Below are 23,440 nucleotides of genomic sequence, written 5' to 3'. Positions count from 1 at the left end.
ATATATATATATATATATATATATATATATATATATAGTGTCACATTGCATTGATTGTCTCCCAGAGAGCACTCACATTTTGATTTTTTTAACTGTAAAATGTCCCACTCATGTTTGTTTACATTTTGTGTTCATCAGGTGCTTCATCAGGGATTTTTGAAACTCAAACATCAATTTTGGTTTCAGGCTCAAAAATTCCAGTATCGGTCCAGATATAATTCTAAAATGATCAAATTAGAAACACTCACATATTTATTTTCAAATTTTTTTGCCAGCGCCTCAACTTGGAGCCGCTCTTTCTCTTCCTCGTCAAAGTGGTCGTTGGGATTGTGGGCTGAAGTAAGACTTGGAGGATTATTCTTTGCCTGGAACAAATGGTTAAAAACATTAATTTTAAAGATAATGACCAGGAAAAATAAGATGTCAGAGCTTTGGTTGGACCGTGTCAGTGCCTGAGGCCCTCACACTGGAACACAACCTGACAATGTTCAAACCTAGAATAAAAGTCCAATCGGTAAATATAACTACATTATCCCAATGTTCGCAGAAAACTGAAAATAATTGATTCCAAAACAAAGACAAACAACTAAAAGAGCTGCTAAATATAGTGCTGGCATAGCTACCGTTTGTATGAAAATAAAAAAAATATTTAATTATACTGTAGTTTGCAAACTTCATCACCCATATTTACCACTCACGTAAAAACATAAAAGCAAAAACTGGATTGTCCCAAAATGCACAGTATCATAATGAGGCGAGATTCCAGATCTCTCAGCTTTGACATTTGCCTTGTTCCCATGCTACATCCTGGTACTTCCATCAGCAATGCTCTATCATCTATCACCCGCAGCCAGAGGGCCAAACGGCATGTGGCATTTCCAAGTGCTGTAATGGCTGTGTGGCTGGGCTGTTGCTGGGCAAGCCTGCGTGAACAGGACACAGGTAGCAAGCACGAGGAGATAAGCTTTATCTCTACATTTTTTTAAAAAGGAGGTCCCTCGATAAAAAGCTAAGGTTACACTTTGATAGAGCGCTGCTGAAGTTGCAGAGCACAGAGTGGACTGGCTGGCTGCGTGGTCAAAAAGCTGCTGCTGTCTTTTGTGTTGAGTCGTACTAATGGTCAGTTTCAACCACGCTAGTCCACGGAAGGACAAGGTGCACTTCCCCCCTCTTACTTAGCAATGACAAGTCCACACAAACACTTGTAAGAGCAAATAAAATGAACTCCAGGACCACACTCAGCCGGCCTGGTAATGTTAGTCATACTGGGAGATCCTACCTGGATGTTTTGGATGATTTCGCCGTAATTAAACTCGGCGGAGGAGCGGTCGTCAGGCTCGGGTAGGGACAGGTTGAGCCGCACCGTCGCCCTCTTCTCAGCTACAGCCGTGTCCCTCTCGCCGGTTTTGACGAGACGACCGTTGCTGGCAGCACCCCCTGCCCCGGTCGCTGCCTCGACCTCCCCGGCTCCACCGAAGTTGAAGTCGGCCTCATCCTCCAGCCGACGTTTCCTAGACTCCGCGGCTGCTCCAGCTGCGAAGGCCGAGAGGGTGACAAATTGCACTTTTCTCGGTTCGGCCATTTGGATGAGCTGCCTGAACCTTTCTCCGGACAGACAGCGAGGAGAAGAGCTAACGTTACTTCGCGAAACTACTCCAAATTGGTGGATTGAAGAAGGTTTCGCGAAGCTCCGACGGCTGCTCAATGCCTAGACGGATGTTAGGGCCTCCTCCGCACCATACGAATTGAACTCCAGGGGATGCGACGGTCGGGGAAAAGTTGTATTTACGACAGCTACTTGCATCCTCAATTTGCTATGGGACCGAGACATTCACAGGAGCCATCTTGGGTTTCGGGAGTAAATAAAATATCAGAAGAGAAGAGAGGGGTCGCTGCGCCTGCGCGTACGCACAAAACTGAAGCATCGTGACACTAGGGGGCTCGTCACGTCCAATCACCGCGTGCCCCGATCCTAAACCCGCCTCGGTCACAACAGGCGATAATAACAACACTGTCAGTTCTATTATGACCTTTATAAAGTGTCTGAGTGAAGGACAGGCTGTGGGAGACATACACCACACGCTGTGTATCCAGATATGGATAATCGACAGCTTTCAGTTGAAGCCTATTTTTACGTCTATTCAGGAAAATGCTGAATTGTGCATCTACAATGGCACCAGCACACACTCAGTGTACAATGTAACGTTACTTTAATCAAATCCCAAACGGAAGAAACGCAAGCCAGAGGGTTGGCTGTTTGGGAACCAGCCCAACACAGCTGATTTATATACACGCACTACTGACCACCTGTTGATATTCAGTTTATGTGTAGCAGCTCCTGATTACGATAAACTGGGTGAACTCATTTAAATTTGACATTGATGTTTGTATTGTCTGTACTTCTGTGATAGAAACCATAGCTGGATTAACCTGTTAGAAAGTTTGTTTTTGGGCCCCTATTTCCCACCTACCGCCCCTTGTGCAATAGCCAGTTCTGCCAAATTGTCAAATTTGCAATTGAAAGAGCACTTCAAAGATTTTGGCAACAATAATCAGTTTAATTATGAGGAGTAAAACTTAAAATACTAAAGTGGCTAAAGTTTCACATAGCATTTAAGTGTGAAAACTATTTGCGTCCACCTTAAGAGATATACATGCTAACTTTGGGTAAAAACATGATGGCTGCCTTATGTATCCTGCGCCCATTTGGAGCGCTGGGTGTGTAATGGCATCCACATAAGCGTTTCCAGGTTGTTTTTGTAGAGACCTCTGTCACAGGGAAACAATATAAAAAGACTAAATGTCCACTTCTTTGTCCTATTTTCTGTTGGTTGACAAAAGAACTGCATTATAGCCAACATCTGGTGAACAAAATCAACATGAATCTAGGTTAATGAAAATAGTTATGGTTTGTATTTTTGCTTTATTCAAATTTAAAATGAACAATCAATGTTGTCTTTCAAACTTTACTGGGACTGTGGCACTTTGGTATTAATTCCACTTCATGATTGTGTCCCACTTGTTGCTTTTTCACAAAAAAAATTGTTTTATCTTTGTTTGAAGCCTGAAATGTGGCAAAAGGTTGAAAAGTTAAAGGGGCCGAATACTTTTGCAAGGCACGGTGTGTATGTATATACAAAGATGAATGGAAAAGAAAAAACAATGTCAAATTTTTACAAACTGCCTCTGTATTATGCTCTTGATAATCCTAATAATTTGTCTTGCTCCTGTTTTTTTTTCCCCTGCCTTATATCGTGTGCATAATTTCTTTATCTCCATTGTTCTGTTTTTTCTTGTTCTAATAGTTTTTGTATTGCTTAAAGGCTGAGAAAAAAACTGAGGAAAATTACTGTACGGAATTTCACAAATCATTTAAAAGGCATTCAAAAAGTCACTTTAAAAATACAGTACCATTTTAATACAAACAGACAAGTAAATAGAGGATTGCAATTCAAAACTTACATATTTTAACAATAGTGCGGCAGAAATAATGGCTCCATGTTTCTTCTTGGGGTGTAAATATCATAAATATGATTTAATCAAGTGAAATGACCATTTGCACTATGATTGATGATGTCTGCATAATGATGCTGAAGTTCAGTGCCCAGAGTTGTCACGAGAGGAGGACTCTGTTGTCTTTGGCCCACTTCCTCAGAACTCGGATGATGTATTCAACCTGGGGGTTTCCTGAATTTCGCAGCAGAGACAACACCTCTTTAAGTGTCTCCCTAGAACACAAACAGGATGCGTGAGGAAACGAGATTAGATCAAGAATGCACCCTCTCTCATGTTGCTTTTATGTAGACATTAGACCAAAACAAACAGACCACAGAAGTTGGATATGTCAGTCCAGTCATCAGTTTTACTGGGTGATGACAGGGATCTCTTTGAAATATGTTTTGCATTAGAAAAAACAACAACTAGACAACATTGTTAACTGTGTGATGTGATCACATTATTGCACATTAAAGCTTAGCTTTTGCTTATTTGATGTTTTTAATGTACTCGCATGACTTGCAATTTTTGGGTGGTATCTTGATGACTGAATGCACTTATTGTAAGTTGCTTTGGATAAAAGTGGCAGCTAAATGAATGTAACGTAATGTAATGTAATGAAAAAAAGACAATCGTACTTGGACTCCTTATTTGCCAGTATGAGCTGGAAGATGCCGACACATGCCCCTCTCTTGCCCTCCCAGTAGTTGGATCCTGGGTCCAGTTTTTCCAGTGCATCAAACGCTTTAGCTGCATAGTAGAATTGGCCCATCTGGAACAATAGGCTGTGATCATGAGCACTAGCATTCAACATATTGATTTCCAAGGCACATATTAAGCCACCACTTTACCAAATAAGCATTTAGTCTCAGATTTAAGAGTTTATCCAGAACAATACATTTCTGCTTACAGTTAAGCTTTGTCTCTCCAAAAATAATAACAAGTTAGATGCAGTGATACATTAAAAAAAAAAAAAGTATGATTGCTGCTTGTGCACTCTCATGAACAGACATTGTTGGTGCAATATTCTACTGCACACCTGGTGGCTTGGTGATGAAGTGCAGTCTGTCACGAGATATGGTGCATAGTTAAAATAATACCAAAAACATAATTTGTCATTAAAATAATAGTGGTTGGCACTTTATCAGCAACCCCTGCAGATGTTTGATTTTACTGCAGACCTCAATGCTGCTCACAGTTTTGGTTGCATTCCAAAGATATGGTGAGAAAACTGAGGGCAGTTTGATAGACAACACCTCTAACAACATATAATAACCACAGCTTAGCTAAAAAGCTGTTACAGTTAAGACAGAGACAAAACTTGTATTCGACAAAAGCAGCAAGGTAGAGAATAAAACGTGCTATTTCTCCATTAAGGTGCCATTTGTCAATCGTGCTTGTGATGCAAGTGATGATATATACCTTCGGCAAATCCTTCTTACTGCAGCCAATAAGTAACTGTAAATTGGCTGAAGCCCACTGTTCCAACATTTCAGGGGTGGAAGGAGCGGGTGTGGGGTGGGTTTTATAGAATGGAGGACATAACTCACAACTTGAGGCTCCAAAGGGATAAACTTCTGAGGCGATAGATCCCTGTCTTACTAAAAATGTTTGGAATAAGGGGTTGGTCATCCTTAACCCCTCCCCCCTTTTTAACATTTATATTATTGAAATTTTACAGTTTTTTATTTATTATATTTAATTTCATTAATTTGTTACTTTTTCATCCAATCAGATACTTCATTATCTTACCATGTATGTCTGTGCTGACTGTCTACGATAAATAAAAACTAAGTTAAAAAATATACAAGTGACTTATTTGAAGAAACAGTAATTTTTTGCATTTAAAGACCCTGGCCTTCAGCAATAAATGATTGTATTCTAATAAAAAAACAGCCAGAAGAAACCATTAAATAGAGCTTAAACAATTAGTCGATAGACCGAAAAGTAATCAGCAATCATTTGGAAACACGATAAAAGCAAACAGTAGCTGGTACCAGAGCGTTAATTTTCTGTTAATCCACTAACTAATTCATTGACTAATTGTTTCAGCAGTATTTCATGCATTTACGCATGTATCACATCATCACAGATGACACATGAGGCAGAAAACAGAGGATGATGTCACCTTGTAGCAGTCGTTGGCAATGAGCTGCAGCAGACTGAAGGAATCGGAGGAAGTGCCCATCTTCAGATAGAGATCCCAGGCAAGCCGACCCCTCTGGTTCATTATGTCTGACAGGAACAAGACGAGTGTTCAATAGTCCATCATTCATAGGCAGCAACTTTTAAAGATTAAGATTTGGAAAATATCAAACGCCTGGGGGCAGGTTTTTATTGATGTGGCTTATGCCAAATTAAAAATATTTTAATGGAGAAATCCATTTCTTAGAGCTGTTGAGAGTGACACCGGCTCGGTGCAAGAGTGAACCTAAATACTTTGCAATCCTAAAGCTATAAATCTGGCATTGATGTTGGATTCAGATCTCTCAGCCTCATTGAAAGTTAGTCATGGAGCCCCAAAAGGATCTGTGCTCAGTCAAATCCTGTTCACTTTCTATATGCTTCCTTTAGGCAATATTATCAGGAAAAACTCCATAAACTTTCATTGTTATTTAGAACGTTGGGTTTTTGTGAATAACATCACAGAGTACAGTCTAGACCTGCTCTTTTATGGAAAGCGCAATGAGATAACTGTTGTTGTGATTTGGCCCTATATAAATAAAATTGAATTGAATTGAACAAGTATAAAGGCATTCTCAGTCTTTCTCCGACTTAAAGGTGCTCTAAGCAATGTTGGGTGATGGCACTTCTTGTTGATGTTCAAAGTATTTCAAAAAAAATTAGACTAGCTTGCCCCTTCCTCTTCCTCATCCTGTCCCCTCCCCCTCGCTTCCTCGCACTAACCCCCCAGTCCCGACCCCAAAATCCTTCATGTCAGTTGGCTGGAAAGCTGGAAAACTGGTTGTTATGTTGCAGGAATATTTTTGTAATTAAATATACGGACATTGGTACGACTACTATACATACAGCATCGTGCCAGCCAGCTGAGGTAAACATAGTCATTCTTGATCTTTTCACTCTGAATCAGCAGAAAAATCTGAAAAAAGATTGAGTCAAAAACTATCTGTCAGCAACTAATCAGAATTGATCAAAGTCTATAAAAAGCAGTTGTGTAGATGTATGATGAAGTAAGGTACCTCTTCTGCTTCTTTGTAGTTGCCAAGGGCAGCTTTGGCTTGAGCATAGTTGAAGTTGAACGTATCGTCATTATAGAAGTAGCCCTGAGAAAAAAAGAACAATTATGTCTACACAAAAGTTTCCACATGTTCAAAAGAAAAGTGCATTCAAAAGTCCCAACACCTGAATAAATGTACTGCATCTGTAAAGCAACACTTGGAATCTGAAGTGACACTTGTCCCCCATTGTGTGGGAGTCTTTTTTAAACATCTTACATAATAGTATCACAGTAAATATTCTTACTGCGATTCTTCACTGCTTTTGTGAGCCTTGCACTGAGCAACACTAACCTTGACTGAGTTGAGATAGATGAGCACATCTTCAAACAGTCTCAAGAGGAAGAAGCAGGAGGCCATGCACTGCCTGCCAGGAATAGTGTCTGAAAGTGAGAAAAACGTTAAACACATTCTCACACGGTTTTGCTTTAAAACCTCATATTGATCAAATGTCTACTCAATGTACCACACTCGCTGGCCGAGCCTCCAACTAACTGAAAGAACTGCTGAGCAATTTTCAGATGATCCCTCTGAAACAGAAAAGCACAAAAATAAGTGTCTCTTAGACTCACTCTTATCACATTTGAATGAGTGTGACTATATCTATTTAACAAGAATACTCACTGATCCAATTTCTTGTCCCAATGCCGCATTTACCACTCCTTTCAAAATATACTCCTGAGAAAGTGAATCATCAAAGTTTAAAAAACTTCAAAATGGTGAAAGAAGAATAGTCAATACTGCTAGAGTCAATTTAGGCAGTGGTGGCCTAAAGGTTAAAAAAGCGAGCTTGTGACAAGGAGGTCGCAGTTCAATCGCCAGACCGACAGATCAAATCTGACGGGGGACAGTGAAAGAGCAGCACTTGCCCGTCATTCACTACCACCACTGAGGTGCCATTGAGCAAGGCTCTGCTCCAGTGGAGCTGCTCAGTGGCCAGCAGATCAGACTGTGGTTGTACTGGTGGTAGCTAAACATAGCTACTGTATTATTTTTTATGTTAGAGTGAAACTGAGCAGATCTGGAGTTTATTTTTGAGACCAAACAGTTTCACCAAAATTAAATAATTTGTTTAATATCACATAAAAGAACAATGTCACTTCAAATCATTACCTGAGGTGTCGTGGGCACCAAATCTTGGATGAGGTTATAGGCTTCTTGGACATCGTCTGGAAGTATGAAAAGGATGTGAATACGTGAGCTAGGGTAGGTGCTCTCTAAAATCTGAGACTTAAAACAATTACATTTAATTACCAGCAACATCACAACGGCAATGATGCATTTAATTTGCATGTCACATAATATAATGAACAACGAATTTATCTAAGGTTTCCTATATTTAAAAATGATTCTTAACTATTTTAAATAAAGCTAAGTATTACATAAGAGTGTGATCTCATTGTGTTGTATATCATAACATTTTCAGATAACATAAAAATTATGAGAGTACGGTTATTAGAAATATGTTCTTTTATTGTATGCGTGTTTAAACTTTGGTTTGCATTTAAATAAAAATATTTTCCTTGTTACGGAAAACTGCAATGCCATGGCTACACACCTTGTCTGAGATAGTAGATGACCAGGTTGAGTCTGGCCTCGGGGATCACATCGATCAGAGGAGGCAGCACCTGCAACGCCCCCTCCCCACCTCGAAACACCACCTGCAGTACACAGGAGAGAGATTTAGAGTGTGGAAAAGTAGCACGTAAGTCACTAGTGTATGCACACACACTCACACACACAGACTGGCACACACCGACAAACTCACAGAAAGAGATTGTGAAAAGCTTACCAGGTTGTGTCGTATAAGCTCCTTAGCAAACTCAAAGGAGCAGGAGGAGATGTCGATTAGGTTCTTCAACTCAGCCTAAGAAGGAGAGAGAGCACACAATAAGTCAAACCGTCCACAAGGTACTCTCCACAAAGAAAACTGGTGCAACTGTAATCCTGCATGCATGTCTAATACATAAATTAAATGTTAAAAAAGCACAAATACTGTGCACTGATACAGTACTGCGAGCTGTTCCTTTAATTTCAAATATCTGCCTTTGTATTATTTGTTGGAGTTTTTATGTTAACCTATTGGTGCATGGTGAAAGAAACAGACCTGGAGGCTTTTCATTTATTAACCTTTTGGATGATCTATATTTACACAGATAGGAACAGTCTTCACAGGCCAAACAAAACCTAACTATGTCAGTATGAAAATGTGAAAACACATATGAAGAACAAGCAAAACAGCAGCCAGGCTATGCGGAAAGCAAACACTGAGTACCTCAGCCGCCTTGCCATTGTAGAGTCTGAAGTGGTTGCACGCCTTGAGGTTGAGGGCAATAGTGGAGTCTGGCATGCTTTGCAGGTACACAGCCAACACCTCCTGGGACACATCATAGTAGTCCAGCTTGTAGTAACACAGAGCCACGTAAACTTTCAGGGCGAGGTAATCTCTGAAAGACAAGATGCAATGAGGATGTCAAACTAGCTTTCAGACAGATTACTTTTAGCTGGACACATTAGATTGGGTTTTTGTAATTAACATATGCTGTTTAGAACAGTACATTTTGTAAATGTTGTTGCTTCTGATCTGATATTGCTTGACATACTAGTGTGTATACAGACTTAAATAAATGATTAGTCAAATTACATTAGAAGTAAATGAAGAATTCCTTCCTATTAATGGCTGTGGAAAAGCGGTTGGAGATTTGACGGCATCGACTCAAATATGATCCGCTGTAAGTATTAGGTTTGTATTTAATGGGAGCCTATAGTACAGTATGGACCACTCTCAACAAGTGCTTCTCCTCTGTGCTCATATTTGTATCCTGTCTCGAGAAAGGCTCCATGGTAACTTTAGTCCCATGTGGGACAAGAGAGCCAGAGTTAAGAGAGACCTAATACTTAAAAAAACAACCTGTAGTACAGTATTATAGTAGTATATATATATATATATATATATATATATATATATATATTTTAGAATCTATTAACAACGTAAATATTTCTTTTATAGTCAACAGTAAATAACAAACCTTGATGTAATTATATATTATGATAACATATATCTTTATAAATTGACCAATTGTCTTAATAGACTTTTATTAAATCTCATGTACAAAAAGTCAAGAAGACAAGACATTTTCACAGGAACAAACAGACACAAACAAGGGAACACCTGAATGCAAGAAATTAGTTTAAAAAGGAATGGATATTTGAAGGTTATCAAACACAAAGAAGATCAAGCCTTTGGGGAAATGGGCTGGTACGCTGGGTTTTTCTGAAATCTTTGCATAGAGTTAGTTTGATATTTTTGCATTTTTCTGTCAGCATTTAGAAAAAGTAGTAGGTGTGCAACTGAAAGGCCAAGGTCCATCTGCGGGTTTTTTTACTGGGTCGACAGCAGAACATATTAAAAAAAACTCGGATGCACCTTGGCCTACAGATGCCACAAAAGCCAACAATAGATCTCTGAGGAGTGGCACAATGAAAGCAAGGTCTTTCCTTTTCTTACCCTTACTACTTCAGATATAATATCAGTGTTAGAGGAAGCTAGCTCAGCAGACCAGCTACACTGACAGTTTTTATCTTTATGGTTCCATAAGGCATGAAGCTCGAATTAACAACTCACACCTGTCAAGGTGGCGTGAGGATGGTACAGGACTGTGAAACAAATTTAAGAGAGTGGAAAAGCACAGACCTGTTCTGCAGTAGAAGGCGTTTATAGATATCTATAGCCTCCTGGTAGTGGGAGCGCATGTAGTGGATGGATGCTAGGCTCAGCTGGTCCTCTGTCACATCCTCCAGGTTCTGGTGGAAACCCATCAGCTTCTTCTCATCATTGAACTGAACACAACAGCCAATGAAGGAATACATCATTCTGAAATGTGTTCACGTTGACGCAAAATAATATGAATTACCCAAGGAATAAAAAGGTCATGAGAAGTTTAAATACTCAAATCTATTACAGAAACACTAGAAATGCCCAAAGTTTTCCTTATTGTTGAGCTCAGACGACACAAGACGTAATTAACGATAGCATCAGTATTGCATGACATGAATACAGACCTCTATGTTTCTCTCCTATTTAGGTGTGTAGACCTGTATCTGCAGTGCAGTTAACTGTTAGTGTGTAAGTTAAGGCAGAGAGAAAAAGTAAACATAATATAGTAAAATAATGTAGTAGTGTTCTAACCTTGTGAGCCAAGTGGAAGAGTAATCGATTTTGGAGGGGGGACATTGGCGCTACAGACAGCAAGAGAAAGAAAATGTAGTTAGACAGCAAACCACATGGGAATAAGATGCAAAATGTATTAATATCAAAAACTTTATCTCGGCAATTACATAACTTACTGAACAGCATTGTATGTGACATGGCAACATAAAAAACATTTCTTTGTGTTCCTTAAGCTGCAAAAAACGTCTTCACAATAAAATCCTGCAGACTTCTTGAATACAACCTGGTGCACAATAACTATTTTATTGAAGGTTGTCCAAAGGTGAGTGGACAACCCTATACACAAAAATGATGGGCTTTCATAATTAGTGACATTTGGATTACGTTTGGTAAGAAAGAAAAAAAAACATCACAAATTACTTTACATCTTGTAAATCTGATTTTTTTACTGAAATAATATGAATGAGCAACACAATTGAAAAATAAACCAATAATTACTGATAATTAGAACTCACAGTATCATCTCACCAGTTTGGTACAATTCAATAGCAAAAATGTTTCACCCTATAAAAAAAATAATATGTTGACTGGTTGGCATAGATGATATGCATAAAATTAATAATATAGATATGTTCATATTTTGATAATATTTTGATGAACTAGAGACATTCAAATACTTAATATTTCAAGGGTTGCATGCTGTGGTTAGCATACAGTACATAAAAGGAATTTACTAATGTAACACCTGGAAAGCTTACCTTTAGATGCAGCCTCCTCAGCCTCTTTGTAGAGCCCCAGAAAAAACAGTGCACAGGCCAGAAAGACCCACACCTGAGCAGGACATTCAGGCTTCATGGTCAGAGACTTGTACTCCTGTCACAACATGATGAGGAAATATGCAAATGCGATCAGACTCTAGAAAAAAAAGTCAGTCACATCCTTTCATTTACCCAACAGGTATTCATTATTATTGATTATTTTAATATCGGCATCTGGGGTACTATTTTTGCACAAAACTACACACATATTCAGGCATATATAAAACTAAAAATACCTCCATAGCTCTCTTGTAATCGCCCAAGTGAAAGGCGCAGTAGCCAATCCATTGGTCTGTATGTTCATCTGTCTCGCCGATACTTCTCTGAAACTAGAGACGACACAGCAATAAATTAGCAGCAGCAGCAGCAGCAGCAGCAGCACTCAGTAATAAAGAGATGTCTGTAGCATAGATGTGGAAGTGATTCTATTTCTGAAACTTTAAATCCAGGGCATGACACAGGATATACTGTAAGAGGCATTGCAGGTAGAAAAAATAATAGTTAACTCCTTTGTAAAAGTGCAGCAATTATTTATTCAGCCACAGGGTCAAGTTAACCCAGTGGTTTCATCACACCAAATCTCTCAACTGAATCATCACATTTGGACATTTTGATTTGTAGGGAATTGCTGCTTAATTCCAAACTTTTGAAAAAGGATGGTCAAATCGATCACAGGCAGGCACAAGAAAGTAACTAACAGACCACTTGTTTTGAAAATTCATTAACGTTATGACAAACAATTTTGATATTATGGACCCTTAGATTTTGTTTAGATTTCTGTGTGTGACCACAACAATACTTCCAAGCAGGATATTTTACAGTAAAAATAAAGATATTGGTCAGCTGCAGTACATTAAACAGTTAATTCAATTGATTCCATAAATTGTGGTCCATGAATACATGGCAGCACTCAAGCCTTTCTCCTCTGTGAGTCACGGTCCTTATACTCAAAAGCCTTTTTAGCAAGCAATTATTATATATTATCTTTATTAACCCATGTGTTATGTGTTTAAGTACCTCTAACAGTGTCAAAGCCCCAAGGTAGTCTCTCTGTTGCAGGTATTCCTCCAAGTTTGGAACTTTTGTCTTATTTTTTCTCTTTTTCTCACTGAAGCTCAACGGTGTCTCTCCTCCCACGGCTGGCTTCACGCGAGAAAGGATCTGCCAAGTCACACAATTTGAATTTCCAAAGTCATCACAGACTTTGAGTTGGTTGGGGCCAAAATGTACGTCAATTTCAGAGACGTATGAAGTTATGAGGAGACAGCATTAATAATGGTCCTGGCACAAGGTATACAAAAATGATAACTCACCATGTCGACGAGTCTCTCTAGAAGCACTTAACGTTAGCGCTAGCTAAGACTTGTTTATCACTAACCTAGGTAACGTTGGGTGTTTCTATCAACGAAAACACCAATTGTTAACGTTAGCTTTTACCTTTTACGCACGACTCCTTACGTTTTTAGCAAACTCGTTTCATCTTTCATTGAAACCAGCAACAAAACGTTACCAACGTAAACTGAATTTACTGTCAACTAACAGGGCATTAGTTAAATTAACTACAGTTAAAGTGAACACGTTTTTAGACTGGAGAATCATGTACAATCCTTCTGGTTAACGTTAGCTAGCTGATGCTGATAGTTTAATGGTTGCGTAGATTCATTTTTCCGCTCACATACTTTCAAATTAAAGGCACAAAAAAGGCCCGACAATGCAGTGAGGCAATTGAACACCTATTAAGGTTAAATCGTTGATGTTATACATATATATATGATCCTTATCTAAAAACCTCGGAGAGGGCTGAACTACAGGTCGGAGATGAAAACTGAAGGAAACGTTGGGACATTGCAACCGTTTTGGAATAGAGCTCTAGAATGACATTTATTTTGTAGTCTAACAGAGTTTGGGGCTCAACAGGAAACAGCTCGACCCTCTGCGGTTAACTTGATTAAGTGGTTTGTTCATTGTTGCCTAGCAACGGAAAACGAAGGATTTTGAATGATATATTTATCATACAAGACCATGTACAAGATACTGCCATAAAATACATCCAAAAACCAAGTTTGTTTGTCAACATTAACACCACGTTTTATGAGACATAAAGTATTCTGCGTTGCATACGTGTAGTTGCCCTAGTGGCCTAATGGATAAGGCACTGGCCTCCTAAGCCAGGGATTGTGGGTTCGAGTCCCATCTGGGGTGGACTGTTTTAAATCAATCAGCCTAAAATTACTCCTGCTCATTTACTTACTGGATTTCCTATAATTGATTGTGTTGTCCGTCAGTGTGTCCATGCATATTTATATCATATCTGGATCTCAGTTCCGTAATTTACTGCGCGTAATGTGTAACACTTGAACACTCTTTCTGAATTTTAACCAGCACATAGAACTTGCAATAATCTTATCCAAAGAACTCTAATGGTGGCAGTAACACACACACAAAAAAGCAGGGCAGTAAAAATTTACAAAGTTAATTTTCAAGTGATTTTATTTAAGCATAGACAGGTAAAGTATTTAAGCAGTTGTGATATCACGAGTCATGTTCCATAATTACCCCTGGCTTACCTTAGTCATTCACAACACAAATTTGTCATTATTTAAGTAAAGTGCCTTTAACAGTGGAAGCAACAAAGTAAACTGAAATGGTGAAAATGCATGTGAAAAATGAAGCAGTAAAATCAACAAGTGATGATTAACTTGATTGACATTTTGTGTCAAGTGTTGCTCTGATAGTCAGTAGGGCTGTGTTACAGTCTTCTAGTAATGACTCACAATACCCAACTGACACTTATAGCCATACATCTATGGTTTACACATATATAAATGCATTTTTATTAACTTGATTTTCATCAATTATTTTGTTACTTACACCCCTCATAAAACTCATGTATCATTTAAATTATACATTTTTTTAGTAGGAATTAATTGATGTAGTCATAAAAGATAAGGTTCTTTTTCAAATATATTTTTTTATTAGTCTATAACCATACTTCACCCAACCGCTCAGGGCACTGATCCAGCAGCAGCAGCCCACTCACTCCGACATCTCTCCATTTGTGCATTAATAGGTCCTGAGCATGTGTGTGTATATTTCATATGGCGAGCGCTTTTAACATTTAAAAGCTAAGTTTGACTATCCGGAATTAACATTATAGATATCAATAGCATCTTTATGATTAGTCGTAATTACATTTTGGAATTGTCATTTGTTGCGAATCCCACTTGGAGTGTCCTACGTCGGGACTCAATTAGCTAAGAAATCACTCTAGATTTGATTATGTATAAAAATGATTTATTCAGAAAACAGAGCAATGCATTCCGGGCAGTTATACGTGCACAGTCCAAATGGAACTTGACTAGTCCAGTGGTCCCCAAAAAGGCACTGAAACAGAGATGCGCAGAGGTTTTAATGGGTTCTCCTTAAGGGAGCCCTATTGGTTCAAGGCGTCACTGGGCAGTGCATAATGTCTTAGCAACAGTAATTCTATTGGTTGGGTGGGTGTGGAATGCTGTCTCAGTCTGCAAGAATGTGTCTGTGTGTGGGGGTGCTTAGGGTGCCTCTCCAGTGAGAGAATACTATGTTCTGCTGTTTGTGCTATCAGCATGACCTCTGACCTTACTATCTCATGTTGAATTCCTGCAAGCTGTGGCTAACACTCAACAGGATGCCGCTCTCACCTACACACCAAGCACAAGTTGCAACATACTTCTCTTTTGTTCAATATCTGACATGGCCTTTGTTTCATTTATTAATGCATAAGCTTAATCACAATACCTGAGTATATTCACAAAACCAGAGTATAATATTCCGTCACATTCAAGGTATCTGTAACGTAACTAGTCAAAACAGATATCTACCATGACATCATTCAACGCGTCACACATCTTAAATGACAATTGCAGAAATCTGTAATTCAGTTTTGACTAGGCAAAATGAGAGTTACAGATATCTCAAACGTCATTATGACGAGTCGTCTTGTTGTGGAAAGTAGGCTAACGCTGAATCCTCTGTCTTGCGCGGGCAGCAGCATTAAAAAGAAGATTAAAAATACCTTCACCCTCTGGCGGCTCCGACATGGTGCTAATGTGCTAATTACACAATTAACAGGTACTAGCTATGAGATTTGAACAACGCGCTCTGCTCCCGCCTGTGGGATGCGGGCCCATTTCGCAAATAGATATCTGCAACGTCATTTTGCCTAGTCAAAACTCTAATTTAAGATATCTGTAATAACATTTTGACTGGGCAGAATCAAAGGTAAAGATATCTAAAATTTCAGATATCTATATCTTGAAAATAGATATCTACTATTAAATTACGAATATCCCTAACTCCAGTTACAGATATCTACAACATCATTTTGACTAGTCCTAATTCCAGTTACAGATATCTACAACATCATTTTGACTAGTCCTAATTCCAGTTACAGATATCTACAACATCATTTTGACTAGTCCTAATTCCAGTTACAGATATCTACGTCATTTTGACTAGTCCTAATTCCAGTTACAGATATCTACAACATCATTTTGACTAGTCCTAATTCCAGTTACAGATAACTACAACATCATTTTGACTAGTCCTAATTCCAGTTACAGATATCTACGTCATTTTGACTAGTCAAAACTTAATTTAAGATATCTGGAATGATAAACCACATACAAATGAATGGCAAACGTGATGTAATTTGTCCTAGGAAGAATGTCTTTGTGGATAGCTGAAATTACAATTGTGGATAAGAACATATTTGCGGATATCCCAAATATTCTTTTTGAATAGGCAAAACTGAACTAAAGATATCTGCAACACATATCCAGTCTAGCTATTAAATGTTAAAATGGCTTGCCATTTATTTCAGGCCTTTTTAATAGTAATTTTCCCCTTGAGGATCAAATAAAAAGGTGCATCATTGGTTGGCATTTTCCAGTCGGGTTTTCTCTTTAAAAAAAAATTTAAAAAATACAAATAAGGTGTGGCAGGTGTCGCACATAAACTCTATTAATATTGCAGTATGTGGCATTGAACCATGCTATGCATGTGCAAACACCATGCATATATACAATAAAGTCGAGCAAAAAACTGCCAACTTTATTAATTTCTCAGCTCAGTGCTTTCCCTTTTGTGTGTTTTTGATGGACATGACTTTGGACCAGTCAGAGCCAGCACCGTCCCAGTCGGAGGCCTGTGCTGTGGGTTGCAGACCAGTCTTCAGCAGCAGTTTGGGCACTCGGTCCTCTGAGGAAACGGAGTGAGAAATATTTCATTAATATGCATTCTGTTGAAATGTTTTTACCTTCATCCACCGACAGCTTCCTATACAGTATGGTAGGATCCTACAACTCAGATAAATTGTAAGTGAAGGTTGGAATTATTATTATTTTTTTTTTTTTCATTCACACTAAAATCTACAAATTGTCAGTAGTAAAAAGATCATGTCATAACTCAACCCAAAAATGTTTCTCATTGCTAAGTACCTTTTCGGCTGCCAACACTTCTCTTAATCTAAGAGAGAGATTATCTGTCCAACAAAAGAATGGCTCTTCAGTTTGTAAAATCTCAATTTTTGAAGTAAAAAAAATTAATAAAATTCACTAGAAAAAAGGGGGTGTCTAGAAACCAGCTTTAAAAAATAAATAAATCTGAGGGAAAAGGTACTCAAAAGAAATGTGAAATTATCATCTGTCCGTGCAGCAAGATAATTTCACTAAAATTGACACGTTCACACTTAAAATAAGAAATTGACTCTTTAAACAAGATCAATTAACTTCCAAAATCTAAGTTTTTTTTTTTTTTATTTGGCTAGAACCAAATTATTTGCAGTGTATACGGTGCAACAAGAGTCCCAGCATCTGTTTGTCATTTGGCACCACTCACCTCCTCGAGGTCTCTGTAGAACCAGAGTTCAGGCACATCTTCTCCCGGGAGCTACCTGGAGATTTGTTTTTTTTAACCACAGCCCCTGGGGCAACAGCCTTCCACTGTAGTTTCTGCACCCCTCATCAGTTTTCCTGTGAAAGACACCAGCAAAAGCTCACATAACCGCCTAACAATGTGCCTGCACATGGTTCTAATCCTGTCACGGAAGAATCTGCCAATTCATTGAAGCTGATACAATTAAAGTAACCTGAGGCAGCGCACATCATGCTCTGTTCAAGCCAACCAAGTGAGAGTATGCCATTAGTGTCAGTGAGGCTGCGACCGACGGGAGGGACAGACACACGGACACAGACACACACGTAATAAAGAAAAAGAATGGAAAATCTACGTTAAAGTAGTTTATGTTCTTTTTCCAGTTATAACTGACTGAAAAACTGGATAAAAGAAAGTTTGAACGTTCATTGTTTGTGTAAGTTCATGTTTCACAAAGAGTATAAACTGAGCCAGACTGAGAAAGGTAGAAATCCTGTCACATCCATACAGGGATGGTAGTATACAGTTGTTTAAAACATTAAAATATATGAAACACTGGTATCTGCTCAGTACTCTGTATTGACCAATAAGCAAGTTCAGGTATCAGAATCAGTCAGCAAAAAATGGTGTCAGCCCATCTCTAGTATCTACTGTTCCAGTGTGGCTCAGGTCACTATCAAACCCCAGTCATGGGACAGCAGTCCTAATGGTGTTAGCGAAAACCCAGCCAGGTCACTCTGGCACACTCCGACACCTAAACACAGACGAGATCCGTGCCAGGCTTTAATGGTGTGCTGCATGTTTAGTGCAATGGCATAAGCTTAACATTAAAACAATACAAATATTACATCCATTTCAGATAGATGGTGTTTTTATTTTAGAGTGAGTCTCTCTTTACCAGAACATCTCATTAAGACCAAACTGATGGAACGTTCTATGTTGAATCACTTAAAAAAAAAAAAAGGAGCTACTAGATTTATAATATTTAATAAATGAGATTAGTCTATTAAAAACAGACCTGTCCAGTACTCCTGGAGGAGATACACCAACATCGCCTGGATTCTTGATGGCAACAATAGCCTTGGCTGTTACCAGGCCGTTCTCACATTAATAATGTACACACCTGGAGAGGAAAAGACAAAAAGGAAGCAAAATTATTTGCCACACTTATGACAAACATTGAAATCAATTTCGTTTGGTCAATGTCCTGTTATTTGACGGTCAGGCCTTTGCCAATACAGTAAACAGATACTTGTTCTGGTTTTTAGCAGTTGTTGACCATGTTTAAAACTACAGAATAAAAATAATCTTTTTAATATTATTAATTAATTTTTTACAAGGTCAGATTTAAAACACTAAAGCATGTGTAAGGTATATTTATCATCGGGTGATATGTTAACTATTTACCTTTTACAAAAACTTTGTTATGAAGGACAATACACAAGATGTAGTTTTTAGCAGCTTAACATAATTCCTTTTAACTATCTAAAAACAGAGGATCCATGGTTGTATAAGCAAAAGTAGATGCACATAAATTGATGACACTAAAATCATTCTTTTTTTTATGTATTAGTTTCACATGGAACTTGACCTTAATACTGATCTCAAACGCTTGGATCACTACAGCTACCAAATAAAATCCTTCATTCATTCATTCGTTTGAAGAGTCCTTGTGAGATACTTTTGTTTAACAGACACATATTTTGGATGAGACACTTTCATCCGAGGTCACATCAATAGAGACATGCAAAAACATTTCAGCTTGTCACTGATTTCGGTCTTAAAGCGTCCGATGCTTCAGAGGCTTTTACACAGAGGCCAACAGGAAGAATAGAAGAACACAATTTCATTATACCAAGAATGTGGCTCAGGTCACTATCAAACCCCAGTCATGGGACAGCAGTCCTAATGGTGTTAGCGAAAACCCAGCCAGGTCACTCTGGCACACTCCGACACCTAAACACAGACGGGATCCGTGCCAGGCTTTAATGGTGTGCTGAATGTTTAGTGCAATGGAAAAAAAGATTTAAATAATATAAAAATAAAACTTAAAAAAATAAAAATAAAAACTTTTGCTTAGAAGTGACCATACGTGCCACTTACATAATACTGGTAAATAACAGTGCACTAATAGTACAAATAGCTCAAGAGGAAAAGAAAGGCGGCAAACGGACCCAGTAATATGTTGTATGGAAGAGTTTGCTACCATGAACTAGTGGTCATACCAGACCAAATGAGGCTGTGGCCGAATAAAAGCAAGTATGGGATTTAGCAACGGCGAGCCTACTTTTTTTTTTTAGCATGAGGCAGTAAAGGACAGTGATGACCGTTTTGCAGTCTAAGCATCCAAGCGCGCAACAATGTGACGTCAAAATGACGTAGATCTCACTGGCCAGAGGGCTGGACACTTTTTTTCTTTTAAATGGCACGCACACATTGACAAGAATGCTGCTGTCAATTCTTAACTTTTTCTTCTTCTAGAATCTAGAGCATAGAAATAGCAAAGTTGGTAGCATGTGCTCATTAGCGCCACCTTTGTTCAGGAGAAGAATACAACTAGTGTCGCTTTTATGAAGTCACATTTGCACTCGCCACTGTAAAACGCCTTTTAGACTATTGTAAGTGTTTGCAAGCAAGGCCATGCATCCACAAGAATAAGACAATTCTCATAACTATTTACAACAGAACCGGACATGAAAACTAAAACCATTTTTGCGTAATAATGTAAGAAGTTTAATAAGTTTAGAAAAGATGAAACCAAAAAAGACAAACTTACAGTTAAGTCGTCCTCTTCCAGCATATCCTCCTCCATCTGCAGCACATCCGGACATAGTATCCACTAGTTTGAGTTTAGTGGGAGAACTATAAGAGAAGACAACATTTACGTTCAGATAGCAGCAAGCAGACCACAACAGTACAAACAGTTTTGATGGCAAAGCACATAGCAAAGATGGCAGCATAGAATGGTCAATGTCCTGATGTCAATTTAAAATAAAAACAAGCCATGGACCATATTTGGTGCGCAAACATTTTACTTTTCATGTCATCCTATGATTGTGTTAACTATGAGGAGATGAAAAGCTAAACTTTCCATTATGTGTCACTTATTTTTATATTTGCCGATGAGATGTTTTTACTCAATTAAAGGAATCTTTGTGACTAGGTATGTCAGTGTAGCGTTAACGTTACAGCGCAGACACACCGCAGCACGAGCATGCAACTACTCCTAAAACTGAGTCCTTTACACCGGTTGTAATGACGTACCCCATCTAGCATAGTGGCAGCTTTACTAACATGTAAGTCCTCATAATGTGAGGATAATGAGACGATAATAACAGATTTGTATCTCACCACGTGAACACACGCCGCATATAGACACCTCGCGGTCCAAAGAGACCGGAAAAAGGAAGTGTCTTCAAATTTATAGTGAGATTTACCAGTACTTCCGTTTAAGTGGGCAAATTCCATAGACAGTTAAAGAAGGCAAATTCAAGTCGAGGTCGAAATCTTGCCTGTCAGCTACGTTGATCACAGTATGGATGTATTGATTTGTATTTGATTATAACTAATACGTCAATGGGATGCATTCTCTTAATACATCCATGGTGGGATGTATGAGAATGTCATGGATGTATTAAGAGAATGTACATACATGAGTATAAAGCTTGAATTCAGGAAGAAAGAGACCCTACTGACCAGAGGGCCCGCATAGACAGCACCTATTTAATACAGTCTATGTATAAACAATACTTAGCCTACAGGTTAAAAAGTTGGCTGCACTAAGCGGGTGTTGATCGGCCTGCGTTAGTCCAAATGTAATTAAAATTGGTGGTTGTAATGTTTTTTTTTTTTTACAAATGTATGTTTGTAGTTGCAACATGCAATTGTAATTTCAATAAAAATGACCAATAAAGCATAGTCCACTTCTTAATTCCCAATACAGAAAAAAAGTCTAAATCATTTTTTAAAAAACAGGAAGATTTATTGACATTAAAACCCAGCAGGCACGGCGGTCTGTCTGAGCAAACACATAAACAGACCGAATATCTACGTACAATAACAACGACCGTAAACAAAACGGTCACAACAGAGAATCAATGGAGATAATCAACAAGGTCAAACTTCCATATGTGAATTATGGCACATTTAGATACAGTTTGTGTTACACAGCAAACACTGAAATAAACTCTTGTCATTAAACATCTCTTTTTGCTACACCACCTTCTCTGTTCCATCACACGGGACATTAGTGACCTTACTGTCCCAACTTTCAAAAGACCTCATTGTGTTTACACTTTGGGTGATCCTTTTTGTTCAGACCAATAAGTCTTTCAAGCTCCTCTATAAGTGAGATCTTATATTTGGGATTATTTCTATAAACATTTTTCGCACTCAATTTATGTATATCATCTCTTTTTCATATCACTTATAAATATTTATAGCTATGGGCAGACTGTACAATAAACATAAAAATATATATATATTTTTACAACCAATAGTTCTAAAATTGTCGAAAAAAATGTTAATATTTAAATCCGGCCAGCACTGACAAGGATTCTGTGTAACTTTTATAAACACAGTGGCACAATGATTAAGCAATGCTTCACTTGCAATCTTAATGTTCTGGAAATATACGCACAGGAGGTGATTGACAACAAAATATAAAGTAAAGATTGCTAGTAAAATATTTATTTAACTTACTTTACTTGGGGTTTGTATTTACACAGCATAATTAGCCAGAGAGAGAGCTAGGGAAAGAAAGAGAGTAATAGACAGAGAGATGATGACTGAATGAAGAGAAAGAGAGTGGCGCTCGCGAGAACAGACGCAGCCCAAGCACATAGGGACAGCGATGTTAAGGGGCTGCACATCCTGTGCGCTGTCATCGGCTGGGTGTTACACTCCCACGTGGGGCCCAATGACTATGGATGGAGCCCAGATTCATCTTGAAAACAGCTAAATAAGTAAAATATGGGGCCGTCATCACTACACACTTCTTGTGGGTCATTATTGATAGGGATTACTTTTTATATTGGTCTATACATTGTATTGTAAAATCTTGCATATAAAAATTTAGTATGTGGGGGGGGCAAAATAATATTATATAAAATTGTTTACCTAAACACAGGAATTGCAAATTACATTGCTGTAATAAGAATTTCAATTACAAAACCTATAAACTGACTGAAATGACATTACACGTCTGAATATTTTTAAACCCTATTGTGAAGGACTATCATTACTTCTTTAAAATGCACATCTCGTTTCACTATGCTGAGTCACAAAATGCATCACAGTGGCAACAAAGGCTTTATTGGGACTTTCTTTCCATAATGCAGCTGTGTGAGTACTTGGGATTTTCTGAGCCTGAAACAAATTAGATATAGAAGCAGATAAAGTCTCTCTTGTTATCGGCATGTAAGAAGCATTGCTCGATTTTAGGTACGTTTTGTAAAAATGGCGGAAGTCAGAGCTTCTCTCTCTGCCGTGCCTTGCTTTTGGTTACCTCAGCAGATGAACGGAACAAGTCTGCTTGGATTGCAGCATTTTGAAATACCTTATCAAAGACAACAATGCTGCACAGCTCAGTCAAAGACCCTCTGTCAAGGGCATTTTGTTTAGAGACAGCCAGACCTCAGGGTGTCCAAACATAAATAGTCACAGGAGGAGTAAGTTCACTTCACTGCAGGGAGTGTTACTTTAGACCTACAGACAAAAACTGGCACATTTACATAAACACACACACACACACACACACACACACACACACACACACACACACACACACACACACACACACACACACA

General features: G+C 38.4%; 3 protein-coding genes, 1 long non-coding RNA gene and 1 other non-coding gene across 6 annotated transcripts in view; 1 reads left to right on the top strand and 4 right to left on the bottom strand.

Moving 5' to 3' along the window:
* The window catches only part of LOC117951761 (ubinuclein-2-like), a 16,926-nt gene extending 14,544 nt beyond the window's left edge, over window positions 1-2,382 (bottom strand). Inside the window, exons 1-2 of the mRNA XM_034883645.1 lie at window positions 1,280-2,382; window positions 249-365 (exon numbers count right to left, since the gene is read on the bottom strand). Coding sequence (XP_034739536.1) covers window positions 249-365; window positions 1,280-1,582 — 420 coding nt within the window. The 5' untranslated portion in view covers window positions 1,583-2,382. The remainder of the gene's footprint in view (window positions 1-248; window positions 366-1,279) is intronic.
* ttc26 (tetratricopeptide repeat domain 26) overlaps window positions 1-13,566 on the bottom strand; it is a 16,518-nt gene extending 2,952 nt beyond the window's left edge. The window contains exons 1-18 of one of the 2 annotated variants that reach the window (XM_034860837.1): window positions 13,034-13,566; window positions 12,738-12,881; window positions 11,957-12,049; window positions 11,661-11,775; window positions 10,921-10,970; window positions 10,426-10,571; window positions 9,007-9,178; window positions 8,524-8,598; window positions 8,290-8,392; window positions 7,845-7,900; window positions 7,356-7,409; window positions 7,198-7,261; window positions 7,026-7,114; window positions 6,696-6,779; window positions 6,526-6,595; window positions 5,624-5,730; window positions 4,134-4,267; window positions 3,590-3,728 (exon numbers count right to left, since the gene is read on the bottom strand). In XM_034860837.1, the coding sequence (XP_034716728.1) occupies window positions 3,614-3,728; window positions 4,134-4,267; window positions 5,624-5,730; window positions 6,526-6,595; window positions 6,696-6,779; window positions 7,026-7,114; window positions 7,198-7,261; window positions 7,356-7,409; window positions 7,845-7,900; window positions 8,290-8,392; window positions 8,524-8,598; window positions 9,007-9,178; window positions 10,426-10,571; window positions 10,921-10,970; window positions 11,661-11,775; window positions 11,957-12,049; window positions 12,738-12,881; window positions 13,034-13,036 (1,674 nt within the window). In that variant the 5' untranslated portion in view covers window positions 13,037-13,566 and the 3' untranslated portion in view covers window positions 3,590-3,613. Of the gene's footprint in view, window positions 1-3,398; window positions 3,729-4,133; window positions 4,268-5,623; window positions 5,731-6,525; window positions 6,596-6,695; window positions 6,780-7,025; window positions 7,115-7,197; window positions 7,262-7,355; window positions 7,410-7,844; window positions 7,901-8,289; window positions 8,393-8,523; window positions 8,599-9,006; window positions 9,179-10,425; window positions 10,572-10,920; window positions 10,971-11,660; window positions 11,776-11,956; window positions 12,050-12,737; window positions 12,882-13,033 lie in introns of those variants that run through there. The other variant, XM_034860843.1, reaches the window with a different exon arrangement.
* A 283-nt stretch (window positions 13,567-13,849) lies between these two features.
* trnar-ccu lies at window positions 13,850-13,922 on the top strand. The gene has a single exon. It is a non-coding gene; the product is annotated as a tRNA-Arg (tRNA).
* Window positions 13,923-16,796: 2,874 nt separating this feature from the next.
* On the bottom strand, window positions 16,797-21,065 carry LOC117960209. Its single transcript, XR_004660098.1, has 5 exons — window positions 20,985-21,065; window positions 20,410-20,495; window positions 18,652-18,756; window positions 17,598-17,731; window positions 16,797-16,958 (listed from the first exon to the last, which is right to left on the bottom strand). It is a non-coding gene; the product is annotated as an uncharacterized LOC117960209 (long non-coding RNA).
* A 1,450-nt stretch (window positions 21,066-22,515) lies between these two features.
* Window positions 22,516-23,440, bottom strand: part of LOC117951751 (mitochondrial glycine transporter B-like) — a 7,778-nt gene continuing 6,853 nt past the window's right edge. Inside the window, exon 8 of the mRNA XM_034883635.1 lies at window positions 22,516-22,589. Coding sequence (XP_034739526.1) covers window positions 22,516-22,589 — 74 coding nt within the window. The remainder of the gene's footprint in view (window positions 22,590-23,440) is intronic.

The sequence above is a fragment of the Etheostoma cragini genome, chromosome 2 (genome assembly GCF_013103735.1).
Source record: "Etheostoma cragini isolate CJK2018 chromosome 2, CSU_Ecrag_1.0, whole genome shotgun sequence".
NCBI lineage: Eukaryota > Metazoa > Chordata > Actinopteri > Perciformes > Percidae > Etheostoma > Etheostoma cragini.
The sequence above is the reverse complement of the archived record's forward strand: the minus strand, read 5'-3'. Positions and strand labels throughout refer to the sequence as shown.